The following is a 12,653-nucleotide window of genomic DNA, read 5'->3' as shown; positions in this document are numbered from 1 at the left end:
CTCACCCTGATGTTTGCCAAATTTGCCCCAGAGTTATTCATCCCCTGGAAAACCCTGAAAGTCTAGGCAGGAAAGGACGACAGATAAAAGATTAGGGACCAGGATTCTAGCAGAGAACCAGAAAACCACCTACCAACAAGGGAGAACACGTTCAGGAGGCCAGGAGATGATTCAGGCCACTGAGGACTCCAAGGCAGTTCCTAGCCCAAGTAGGGGCAACCTAGGGGGTGGAGTAGAAACAGACCCTCTGGAATTAGGTCAGATTGGTACCACACGTGAGAATTTCAGGCAGGACCAAGCCAATGACTCGCTATATGCAAATGTGAGGGACGAGGTAGTAGAAGTAAATGGCGTACCTGTGGAAGGAAAGACCAAAGGCCCAAGGCCATATTATGTGCTCAAACGTGATCTGTTGTACAGGATAGCGCAAATACGAGGGGAAGTAGTAGAGCAACTCTTAGTCCCACAGAAACATACAAGGGCAGTGCTAGAGTTAGCTCACAGCCATCTATTTGGGGGACATCTAGGAGTAGACAAGACACTGGATAGAGTCCTAGGAAGGTTTTATTGGCCAGGAATACGTGCAGAGGTCCAGTGCTATTGTACCTCCTGCCCTGAATGCCAGTTGCGTAGCCCCCGACCTCACTTGCAGGTCCCATTAGTACCTTTGCCTATTATTGAAGTCCGTTTCGAGAGGATAGCAATGGACATAGTGGGCCCACTGGAAAGATCGGCACGGGGCCACCAAAACGTACTAGTCATCCTTGACTACGCCACGCGGTATCCAGAAGCCATTCCTTTAAGAAACCCCACGTCCAAGGCAATAGCAAAAGAACTACTCCAGGTTTTTGCCAGAGTGGGCATCCCTAAGGAGATCCTGACAGACCAAGGAACCCCGTTCATGTCAAAATTAATGAAAGACTTATGTACCCTACTCCACATCCAGGCCATATGGACCTCAGTCTACCATCCACAAACAGATGGACTGGTTGAGCGGTTTAACCGTACCCTTAAAAGTATGATCCGGAAGGTGGTAGCACAGGACGGAAAAGACTAGAATGCCCTTTTGCTGTATCTAATGTTTGCTATATGGGAAGTCCCCCCCCAGGCATCCACTGGTTTCTCTCCCTTTGAACTACTATACGGACGCCACCCACGTGGAATATTAGATATTGCCAGGGAAGATTGGGAAGAACAACCCAACCCAGGAAAGAATGTCATTGAGCATGTGACACAGATGAGAGAGCGAATAACTCGAGTAACCCCTATAGTATGAGAACATTTGGAAAAAGCACAAGAGGCCCAGCGGACATATTACAACTGTTGGGCAAAAGTACGCAGATTTCAGCTGGGGGAACGGGTAATGGTACTAGTACCGACAGCAGAAAGCAAACTCCTAGCCAGCTGGCATGGACCATATGAAATAGTGGAAGCCATTTGGGGAGGTGGACTATAAGGTCAGTTCGCCAAAGTCGAGCAAATCTACCACATCAATTTACTGAAGCCCTGGCGTGACTGAGAGACGTGCCTGGTCATTTGGGAGCTCCACCCCAGACAGACAACCCACAGGGGCAGGTGAAGATATCTTCTGAGTTAACTCCAGAACAACGAACAGAGGTCATTGATATGATCCAACGGAACCAGGACGTGTTCTGTATACAGCCGGGCCGTACAACACTGGTCCAACATCATATTGTACCCAGTCCTGGAGTAAGGGTGACGATAAGACCATAGTGAATTCTTGCCTTTCAGCTTCTGGTAATTAGGATAGAAGTGAAGAAGATGGTGGAATTTGGGGTTTTTGAAGAATCCCACAGCCAGTGGTCCAGCCCTATTGTCCTAGTCCCCAAGCCTGATGGCACCCTGAAATTTTGCAGCGACTTCTGGAAGTTGAATGAAGTATCCCAATTCGATGCCTATCCGATACCACACATTGACGAGCTAGTTGATCAGTTAGGCAAGGCCTGATACCTAACCACTCTAGACCTGACCAAAGGATATTGGCAAATTTCCATGGCCGAGAATGCCAAGGAAAAGACTGCCTTCTCTACACCCGATGACCTGTTCCAATACACTGTCCTCCCTTTCGGACTTAGTGGGGCCCCTGCAACAATCCAACGATTTATGGACAAATTGCTGCAACCCCATGCCAAGTATGCCGCCACCTGTCTAGACGACATAGTCATCCATAGCCCTGACTGGGAAACGCACCTCGGAAAAGTAGAAGTGGCGCTAGATGTCCTGCGGAAGGCCGGCCTCACTGCCAACCTTCTCAAATGCGTGATGGGACTAGCTGAGGCCAGATACCTGAGGTATGTAGTAAGGAGAAGTTTGGTGAAACCCCAACAGAACAAAGTGGAGGCAGTACAAGGTTGGCCTCGACCAGTCTGCAAAAAGCAGGTCAGAGCATTTCTAGGGATAGTAGGATATGATCGGAGATTAATCTCTCATTTCGTCAGAAGAGCAGGGCCATTGATGGATTTGTTAAAGGCTCAAGGCCCCGAGATAGTAAAGTGGACTGATGAGTATTTGCAGATTTAAGGACCGCCCTCTGCTGCCATCCAGTGCTCATAGCCCCAGACTTCGAGAAGGAATTCATCCTACAAACAGATGCCTCGGAGGTAGGGCTAGGAGCCATCCTTTCGCAGATGGTAGGGGAGGAGCAACACTTGATCTTGTACCTCAGCCGGAAACTCCTCCCCAAGGAACAAAAGTGTGCCATTGTTGAAAAGGAGTGTCTCGCGGTAAAATGGGCTATGGAGACTCTCCGCTACTACCTACTGGGGCGGTGGCTTACCCTCGTGACAGACCATGACCCACTCCAGTGGATGCACAGAAACAAGGAGAAGTACGCAAGAGTGACTAGGTGGTTCCTATCCCTGCAGCCCTTCCATTTCCAGGTACAGCATAGGGCTGGAAGCCAATACGGCAACGCTGATGGCCTATCACGACAGCACTGCCTCGCGTCCCAAGTAGCCCAACCCCATGGTGTTGAACAGGGAGGGTGCGGGGGAGGGGGGGAAATAAGTGATACAGCATGGCCAGAGGGCAGCAGGAGAGTGTTAGAAGGGAGCCCTATTCCCTGTAGAGGGAATAAAGTTTGCTATAGATTAAAGCACCTAAAGCCAGTCACCTGATAAAACCTGCTTCAGTCAGACAAGGGAAGGAGTTGAATCAGAGTGGATTGGTGTTGGAGTAGAGAGCAGTATGGAGGGAAGCAGAGGAGAGTTTGGAGAAGTACTGCAGTGGGCTAAGAAGACCAAGACCCTAGGTAAAGGGATGCCTGGTTTGTGCAGAGGGAGAGCAGGAAGCCCCACAAGCTGAAGGGCAGGAGGGGGAAGTAGTCCAGGGGAAGGAACTGCTAGGTCAAGCAGTTTACTGCCATCCCTAGGGCCCCTGGGCTGGGACCCAGAGTAGAGGGCAGGCCTGGGTCCCTCTCTTTCTACTCCCCTCTTCTAGGACACTAGTGGGGCAGTTAATACCTCAGTTCAGGGGCAAGAAATGGTGCCCTGAACCCTCCCCAAGAAGAGAGAGCGCAAGACCCATCAAAGTAGTGCTGGCTTGCCACACTGGATGTGAGACTGGCCCTTTCACAAGGTTTCATTGGTCGTTTTTACCCATGTCAGAGAAACTCTTCCCTGTTTTGGCTACAAGGACAGGTGACCAGATTGTCACAGGTGGTGGCTTCAGTATAAACACCCTCATGATGTGAATATACCCTTGAAGGGCTGTGCAGCTGCCATCATAATCCTTAGAGAAGGGGGTGGAGGCAGGACCAGTCCTGGGGTCCCAAACCCTTTTCTCTTCGCTCTAGCCTGTGTAGCTTTTGGACAAAGTATTAGGCGGGCTGCCGTAACTGGCCTCTTGGGCTTAACACTGGAGAGTGTGTTCACCCCATGATGTGGTAACTGGTGGTCTACGTGCTTCTTCCCCCTTCAGCTCTGAGCCCAAGCAGCCGAACCTAGCACTGAAGAGCAGAATCCAGTGTGGCCATCTCAATGGGAGCACTAATTTGCTGCTGTTTAGTGTTTGAGTTTCTGGATATTCCTGGTGGGTAGGAAGGGAGTTGGTAGTGGGGGCTGGGTCCTGTTTTCAGCTCTGTCACAGATTTTGCTGTATCCACTTGGATGAGTCAGACATTATCCGCCTCGCAGGCTGCTGAGGCTTGATTAGTGTCCTGGCAACTTTCCACACAAAAGACCCCATATAACTAGAACCTCCAAAAGCAGCTCTTTTAACAAGGCAATTGCTGCCCTTCCCATGAGCTTCTGTGCCACAGCTTACCCTCCTGGCTACTTCGCTGCCCTTACCAGCTGTAGCTTCCTGGGCTGCTATTTACCACCTCCCTTTGCCTGTGTAACACCCCCTCATCCATTCAGCAGTGTGTTCTGGTGCACTGACCCTGTTAGCACCAGGAGACCGATTTCATGGCTGTCCAGTTCCAACCCAGTGCTGCTCAGGCCCATGTGGTCTCCAGTACCACTGATCTTGTACTGTGCTGGGAGCTGCATCTGGTGGTAGCAATATGAAAGCTGAGGAGTGTTTGTTTTCCTACTTCAAAAACAGACTCCAGCGAGAGACTGCTGAATTGGAATTAATTTGCAAACTGGATACAATTAACTTAGGCTTGAATAAAGACTGGGAGTAGATGGGTCATTACACAAAGTAAAACTATTTCCCCATGTTTATTCCCCCGCCGCACTGTTTCTCAGATGTTCTTGTCAAGTGCTGGAAATGGCCCACCTTGATTATCACTACAAAAGGTTTTTTCCCCTGCTCTCCTGCTGGTAATAGCTCACCTTACCTGATCACTCTCGTTACAGTGTGTATGGTAACACCCATTGTTTCATGTTCTCTGTGTATATAAATCTCCCCACTGTATTTTCCACTGTATGCATCCGATGAAATGAGCTGTAGCTCACGAAAGCTTATGCTCAAATAAACGTGTTAGTCTCTAAGGTGCCACAAGTCGTCCTTTTCTTTTTGCAGATACAAACTAACATGGCTGCTACTCTGAAACCTGTTTTCCTACTGTATCCTCACAGTGAGCCTAAGATGTGACAGCACCACGCAGGGTCAGATGGCACAGAGATGTAGTTCTGGTGGTACTAGGGGTCTCCTGCTTCCTGCATTCTTTATTCTCCCTGAAATTCCATGGGGATCTGATCCTGGCTTCTACTCAAGCCTGGCCTAGGACACTGCATAGGCTCCCATCCAGAGCCAAGAGAGATGCTAATTTCCTGCTGTTGCAGGGCTGGATTATAATGGCAATGAGAACTGGTGCTGAGCAGATACACTGTTGGGCAATACCTCTCCTCTGAAAGGGAGATTTGTGAGTAGATTACATCGTAACGGCACTAGAGGATAACAGCCATCGGGCTGTGAGGACACCCAGCAACGGTTCCGAACTGGAGGCTAAAAGCCCGAAAGTACACACCCAACCTTCATAGGTTATGGATGCTTTGCAGTAGATAGCACCTTTCCTCACAACTGTGCATGTTAACCGTATCTCCCAAGGTCTCTTTTGAGGTATATGTTATCCCCATTTTACAAAGGAGAGGAAAAGTGACTTGTCCAGGGTCCCACAGTCAGTAAGTGCCAGAACCAAGCCTAGAACCCAGGCAGCCAGATTCCCAGCTCCATGATTTTTGCCTCTGCACTAGGCTGCCTGCCTTGTCCTGAGAACCTGTTCAGTCTAGAGCCTTTGGATGGCTCAAGCTTGTGCTGAGTGAGAAGGCCTCAGTATTATGAGGGGAACTGGTATCCTGGCTTCCAGTTGTTTCCTTGGGTCCCACGTCAGAGTTCAGCTGTAGTCCTTGGCAAAGATTTTGTTTGTTTGTTTTTTAAATTGGCTTTCCATAGGAGGGAGGTGACGTCATGCCATTACATTGTGAAGTGCGATGAGGGAGGTGGGGTGTTGTAGGAGTTTATTACCAGGAGCTGATCAGAACAGCTCACTCTGTTTGGCAGTGTCCACAAGTAGTATATTGAATTAAAGCCAGACCTCCAGGGGTAACTGAGCAATACAGTGGGTTATAGTTAAACTCGTTTTCGTGGTCCGCTTTCTCAGTGCCACACACCTGCCATATTTCTTTGTATTGGCCTCAGACACTTGCTTTGCTACAGATGGGGTTTATTGGCTGGGAATCCAGTTAGCTAGCGAATGGTGCTGTGACATTGGAGCGGCAGCTAGCTGTGGGAGACAGGAGTGCGTCTTGCTTTCCCTTTAGCTCTCTTGTTCATTGTTCTTCCCTCCCTCAATCATTCCTGCTTATGGGCATTCTTGGAAGTAAGTGCAAATGCCAGGGTTTTGAAAACTGATCTCTCTAGCCTTATCTTCTGGATGGCTTAGCCATCTACGTAGCTGGGATGCGTTTCAGGGTTTATGGTTAATTGCCAGGCCTCTGTTTTATGTGTCTGACTGGGCCTCCAGCACTGTGTATCCCAAACAATAAATTCTTTGCTCCTCACTGGTTCTCAAAATGCACAAGAGAGGGAAAAGCGACTTGTCAGGGCCCTCTGTATGTGCTATAACCAAGTATTTTCATGTGCACTAGCTGAGCCAGTCACTTCAGGTTCATTGCCGAGTTCCCATGTCCTAAGTGTTGACCTGTGGGATGCTGGAGAAGGTACAGAACCCATGTAGGGCAAGGCCATGCAGTTGAATCACACCCATTGGCGATGGGTGGATGGGGTGGAGGGCAAGCTCATTTCTCCTCAGTCTGCACAGGATTATTCCCTACAAGGCACTTTATCTTGCATTCTCTAAGTTTGTATTATGCGTCCCAAGTGATGGACCTTCTTCCACTCCCTGTGAACACTGTTCTTTGGAACAGTACATTTTGCTGTCGGGAAGATACTGTGCATTGAACCGTGTATGAAATACTCATAGAAACATTGAATCCTGACTGTGTTTGGAATGCTCTCTGACTTATCACGGAAGCTTAATCAAAAAGTCTGTCACTGATAAAACTGGCTTGTTCATGTCAGGTGTTTTATTACTGGTGTAATAAATTACTAGCGCTGTAATTACAGATGCAGTAAATCATAGGAGTGATGTAAAATAAGAGGTGCTTTTTCCTACCTGTAAAGGCCTACTTCAGGTGTCTGATTTCACTGAAACACAAAACGTGTGTTTTCAATGGGATGACTGTGAATGAATTTCAGAGATCACCCCTTGTAGTGAATGTGCAGGTGTCCATTTCTAGTTCTTCCTGGTCAATACCAGCTCAGTATTGCACTCGGAGATCTCGGGAGGTGCATGTTGTTAAAACTAGCTTTTACTTGTTTAGAAAGTAGAGCCTTGGTTGTTGCTTTCACCACTTGACCGTGTGCAGTGGCAGGTTCCCGGTGAACAGGCTGGATGTGGATTGTATTGTGTTAGAGCCACCATGCATCCTGTACTCATGCAGGCATGTGTTAAGTGGGTGTGTAGTGGATTCTGAATCCGAATGAGGCTCTTGGGTAAAGCAAATCCTATTGTAGATGAGCTTTGCCTTTCTTTCTTCTAGCCCTTGCCTTGTACACCTCAGCTTTTTCCAATATCCCAGCTAGCAACACTAATCTGTGGACAAGCAGGGCCTGTCTGGTCTAGTGAGCCCTGGTCTACATTGGGGTGGGGGGGTCGAACTAAGATACGCAACTTCAGCTATGCGAATAGCGTAGCTGAAGTCGGCATATCTAAGATTGACTTACCCGCCTGTAAGGATGGCGGCAAGTTGACTGCTGCTGCTCCCCCGTCGACTCCACTTCCGCGCCTCTCGCGAGCTGGAGTTCTGGAGTCGACAGGGAGCGCGTTCAGGGATTGATTTATCAGGTCTCGTCTAGACCCGATAAATGGATCACTACCCACCGATCCCGGGGTAGTGAAGACCTGCCCTGAGAGACCCATCTGTCACTTACACTGAATGAGGTGTTATCGCTACATCTCTCCATCTAGACTAAAATGCTGGTTCCACTTTTTAGTTAGTGTTGGACATACTCTGTATTTAATACTTAGGGTTAACCGAACTATCTAATAAGCAGATGTGTTTTGCTATCTCCATATAACCTAATTTTGAATCCAGGGATCTGGACTGAAGACTCGTTTCCAAGCAACTTTCATGAAACTATTAAGCTTTTGCCTTTTACACTTCAATGTGCTATTCAATGTGTACTTCGCCTCCCCTGTTCTTGAGCTAATTCACTGGCGTGTTGAATATTCTCCTCTGGGTTTTAGCTTTCCCTTCCTTTGTCACCACATTAGACTCACGGAACATGTGACCTTGGATGCCTGCTTGTCTGAATTCAGTCATCTTATGAATTATTTAAGATGTAGCAAACGGTTTGGGTATAACTTAATTGGCGAGCGTTAACTCCCCTTGAGCTCACTCTTGGTTCTGTCTGCTGCTTACCCTTTTTTTGGGTGCACTGTCTGGAAGTGTGAGTTCATTACACTCAGCTAGAGCAGCTCTAGGAGAAACTAGACTACAGACTTCCCCCCCGGAATGGGTCTGAAACAAACAGATCCACAAGTGGTGGCTGCTTCCTCTGAGGGCCCCTCTTCCATGGTGTCATGCAAGAAATAATGTTCACGATGGCACTTGACTAATCCCAGCAGAAAGTCAGAGCAGCCTTTTGCTGCTTCCCACATCAGAGGCATTTGTTTCAGCACCTCTTTATTGCTAATCAAGTGCGGTGACACAGCCTTGGTACAGCGCACCAAACCTGTGAGTCAGCCATCTACAGCTCTACGCTGCTGCGAGTGAATAACTTGGTTATGCCTGTGTAGGGCTGAGAACTCAGGCAGTTTCCTTGTCTTCAGCACTCTATAAACCATTAATGGCTCAAGCTTCATGCTGCTCTGAGGTAGGACAGATGGAGAAACTGAGGCACAGAGGTCAGGTGGCTTGGCCAGGGTCATGGGGCAGGATTGTAGCATAGGTGGGAGTAGAATCTAGACCTTAGATTGTAACTGTGGGGCTCATTCTGCTGAAGAGTGTACTCAGAACTGTGCAAAATACTTAGCAGCTTATCTGTAGATCTCAAAGCGCTTTACGTACTGCAGAGTGTTGAGCGGTGCTGTCCCCAGCTTACAGATCGGGAAACCAAGTCAGAGTGGAAGTGATTTGCCCACCATCACTGAGCCAGTGGCAGGGCCAAGAGTAGACCCGGGGGCTCTAATATAGAGTGTGCTGGGCTGATCTGCGCCTAGACATCTGCCTCCGTCCTGTGCTTCACGGGTCTGCCGGGCTGCCTTCACTGACTCTTTCCCGTGAGCCTGCTCTCACTGCAAGACTGTTTCCATTGCAGGTAAACTGCCTGGAGCCTCACCCTCACCTCCCTGTCCTAGCCACCAGCGGGCTGGATCATGATGTCAAGATCTGGGCACCGACCGCGGAGGCGCCCACTGAGCTCACCGGACTGAAGGAGGTGAGAGCTGGCGCTAACTAGTGCTGTCTATGCCTCTGGGTGCCAGTGTGCTGCTTGCCTGGCTCTTGGGATGACTTGTCATAAGAACGGCCCTACTGGGTCAGACTAATGGTCCATCTAGCCCAGTATCCAGTCTTCCAATAGTGGTCAAAGCCAGGTGCCCCAGAGGGAATGAACAGAACAAGTAATCATCAAGTGATCCATCCCCTGTCACTTTTGTAATCTCTTAAGTGATTCCTTTGCTTTCCAAATCACCATCTGCCCCTGGCACCTGTTACATTAGGAGCTCTCAGTCCCTTTAGTCAGTATTGAGGGCGACAGCTAAGTAGCTACCAAGTCAGGTACCAGCAGGCAGCAGCACCTGGGCAGTGTTTGGATGGGAGATCTCCCAAAACTGCTGAGATGGCCTGAGTGGCTTTGGCGCTCTTCAGCATACATGTATTGTGGGGGCTTCACTGTGGGAAGTGCAGTCGCTTAGGGGACAGGTAGAACCAAAGGGCCTGACCACGTTTGGTCACAGATCCCATCTTTGAGCTGAGCTCCTGGACTATGCATATCAGACGAGCTCCGTTCTATTCCCTACGTCTCCAGTGGTGTGTTTTCACTGCCAATCTAACCTGCCCTGTGCTGCTGACAACACCAAGGTGGAGCTCCTTGTGTGTCGTTGGTCTAATGCTGTGAAGGGCTTCAGGAGCTCTGACTGGAGAGCACTGTGATAATATCAGGGCCATGTCTGCTCGGGCCAGACTGCTTTTGCTTTTCAGTTGTTCTTGCCTTGCTGCCCTTATACTCTGCTGGGAGGGGGCTGGAGAAAGGAGCTAGGAAAGGAATTGTCCCGGGATAGCTGCACTTCTCTTGCCTCCCAGCCAAGCTTTATGAGTCGAGTTTGGAAGTGGAGTCCTCTGTCCAGCTGGTGCTGCTCTCCTAGCAGCAACCTAGGAGCTGCACGTGGATAGCATCCTCCGCCAGGGAGGGAGAGTCCCAGCCATAAGGCACTGCCTACTTGGATCCCAGCCGCAGCTTAGGTGGCACCCAAAGGACAGAGGCTGCTGGCTGCTCTCCTTCCCTGGCGTTGTTTTTCTGGATCACATTGCTCAAGCTGATGACTCCTGATGTTCTCTTGGTGGGTCGAACTCTGTCGCAGAATAAACAGGCTTGATCTGGTGTCAGAGCGATGGCAGGCAGTGACATCTCTGCACTGCAGCTGCTGTCTTGTCACTCTCTGGTGCTCTTGTTTCTAGGTGATCAAGAAGAACAAGCGGGAGCGAGACGAGGACAGCTTGCATCACACTGACCTGTTTGACAGCCACATGCTGTGGTTCCTCATGCACCATCTCCGACAGAGACGTCATCACAGGGTAGGTGTCTGTCCCACTTGCCTGTGCCCCTCCTGCACCCCTTGGCTTTCTGGGGTGTCCTTGACCAACACTAACGGGGATTCTGTTCCCAGGAGACTGGGTCTGAGTTTCCCAGCGTGTAACAGGTGGATGCCCTTTCTCTTGGAAGGTAGTGTAAGCTAGTGCCTAGCGCATAGGGCTGGGACTCCTAGGTTCTGTTCCTGGCTCAGCCATTAACTGTCTGAGGATGGGAAGGGCCAGACAGCTGGGACAGCCTCCTGTCACTCATCTCCCCTGCAAACCTTTCCCCCACTCATCTCCTCCTTGGCTTGTTTACACTTTGGGCTGCCCTCTGTAGGAGTTGCTGCAGGACTTGCTGTTTGCAAAGGGATCCGAGCTCTAGACTGAAGGGGCGGGGCCTGGTTGAAGGGGCGGGGCTGACATCCTGTTTGTTCTTGACAGCGCCGAAGAGAACCCGGAGCAACAGACGGTGACTCGGATGAGTCCCCCAGCTCCTCTGACACCTCGGACGATGAAGAGGAGGGTCCAGATCGGGTGCAGTGCATGCCTTCATGAGGCCACCGAGGACAGAGAACCCCTTGGAAGGATGGGGTGAAGGGAGGAGACAAAAAAAAAAAAATCTCTACTAACAAACACTTTCAGCTTTTTATTGGAATGTTAAGGAACCCCCAACTCCTCCTCCCCCCCATGGTCCCTGGGGTGACCAGCTCAGCAAGATTGCACTTTGGACTTGCCTTTGCTTTAGGGGCTTTAGGAGCCCTTGCCAGGAAGGGGAGGGGGCGGAGTGTCAGAGCAAGTGAGAGACAGAGCATTAGCCCCTGGTCTCCCCATGTGGAACTGCCTGGAGGAAGGGGGCCTGTGGAGAGGCCTGTGTTCTTTTGGTACTAGAAGATTTTTCCGGAGGAGGGTGCGCTTGGCTTCCATGCATGCCTCTTCTCAAGAGCTTCTCTTGAGCCTGCATTGAGTTGTTTTTCTTTTTTTTCCCTTCCTCTCAAGCTGTTGGTGTGGGCCTGAGAGGCATTCTGCAAGCTTGTGCTTTGAGGGGCACGGTCTCGTGCTTCTCTTGGTTTGGATTTTCCCCCACCTGAGAGATCTTTGACTCTGCTTCTCTCAAACTGGGGACTTTCCTCCCTTTCTGTGTTGGGTTCTCCCCCACCCCAGTGGTTCCTATGAAAGGAATATCTGATCTAGAACGTCTCCACAGAGCTTGTGTTTTGGATCACTCATGCAGAACCTGTTGTCATGCCTACTTCCTGCCCCAGCACAGGGGTGTTTGCAAAGAGATGCTTGCCTAGTTTGTACATATCAGTGATTTGCACTTGGTTTTGACCCCTTCTCCAGACCCTCTTGACAAATAAATAGATAGCTAGGGCCCAGATCTTGCTGTCCTTACCCTGGTAAGATTCCAGTGGAGGGGAGTTATTTGCCAGAGGAAGGGTGGTAGGATCAGCCTCTTAGTGGAGAGGGGAGTAAAGGAAGGTCCTTTAATTTTCTGTTACTTTTAAGAAAATCTATTGTTTTGGGAGCTGTGGCCAGGAGGTTCCCCATCACTGTTTAGAGGCCTAATTTTATATATATTAAACACCAAACGAACCAAACTGAACTTGGATGTTATCAAGTTAAAATTATTGTAAAAGTTTAAATATATATTATATATAAATGCAATAAAAAATTGAGCGAGAGCCAGAGGGGCCTGAGCTGCAGTGGTGGGGGGACGGGGACTGTCTGTCTGTGAGCGTCTCTTCCACACCACACTAGACTCAGCAGCTTGGAGCTTTTCCATGGCTGCCGCTCTTGGTTTCAGAGCAGGCTGTGCTCTCCTGTTGAGGTCGATGTTGTGGTCCTAGCTGGAGCAGGATTGGCCCATTGTGCAGCGCTGGGCCC

General features: G+C 49.6%; 1 protein-coding gene across 2 annotated transcripts in view; it reads left to right on the top strand.

The window, feature by feature from the left end:
• Nucleotides 1-12,451, top strand: part of DCAF8 (DDB1 and CUL4 associated factor 8) — a 71,634-nt gene extending 59,183 nt beyond the window's left edge. For both annotated transcript variants that reach the window (XM_073322950.1, XM_073322949.1), the window contains exons 11-13: nucleotides 9,292-9,411; nucleotides 10,653-10,769; nucleotides 11,211-12,451. In XM_073322950.1, coding sequence (XP_073179051.1) covers nucleotides 9,292-9,411; nucleotides 10,653-10,769; nucleotides 11,211-11,324 — 351 coding nt within the window. In that variant the 3' untranslated portion in view covers nucleotides 11,325-12,451. The remainder of the gene's footprint in view (nucleotides 1-9,291; nucleotides 9,412-10,652; nucleotides 10,770-11,210) is intronic.
• The last annotated feature ends 202 nt before the right edge of the window (nucleotides 12,452-12,653 follow it).

The sequence above is a fragment of the Lepidochelys kempii genome, chromosome 24 (assembly GCF_965140265.1).
Source record: "Lepidochelys kempii isolate rLepKem1 chromosome 24, rLepKem1.hap2, whole genome shotgun sequence".
In the NCBI taxonomy this organism is placed as follows: Eukaryota; Metazoa; Chordata; order Testudines; family Cheloniidae; genus Lepidochelys; species Lepidochelys kempii.
This window is presented reverse-complemented; position numbering and strand designations above follow the sequence as displayed.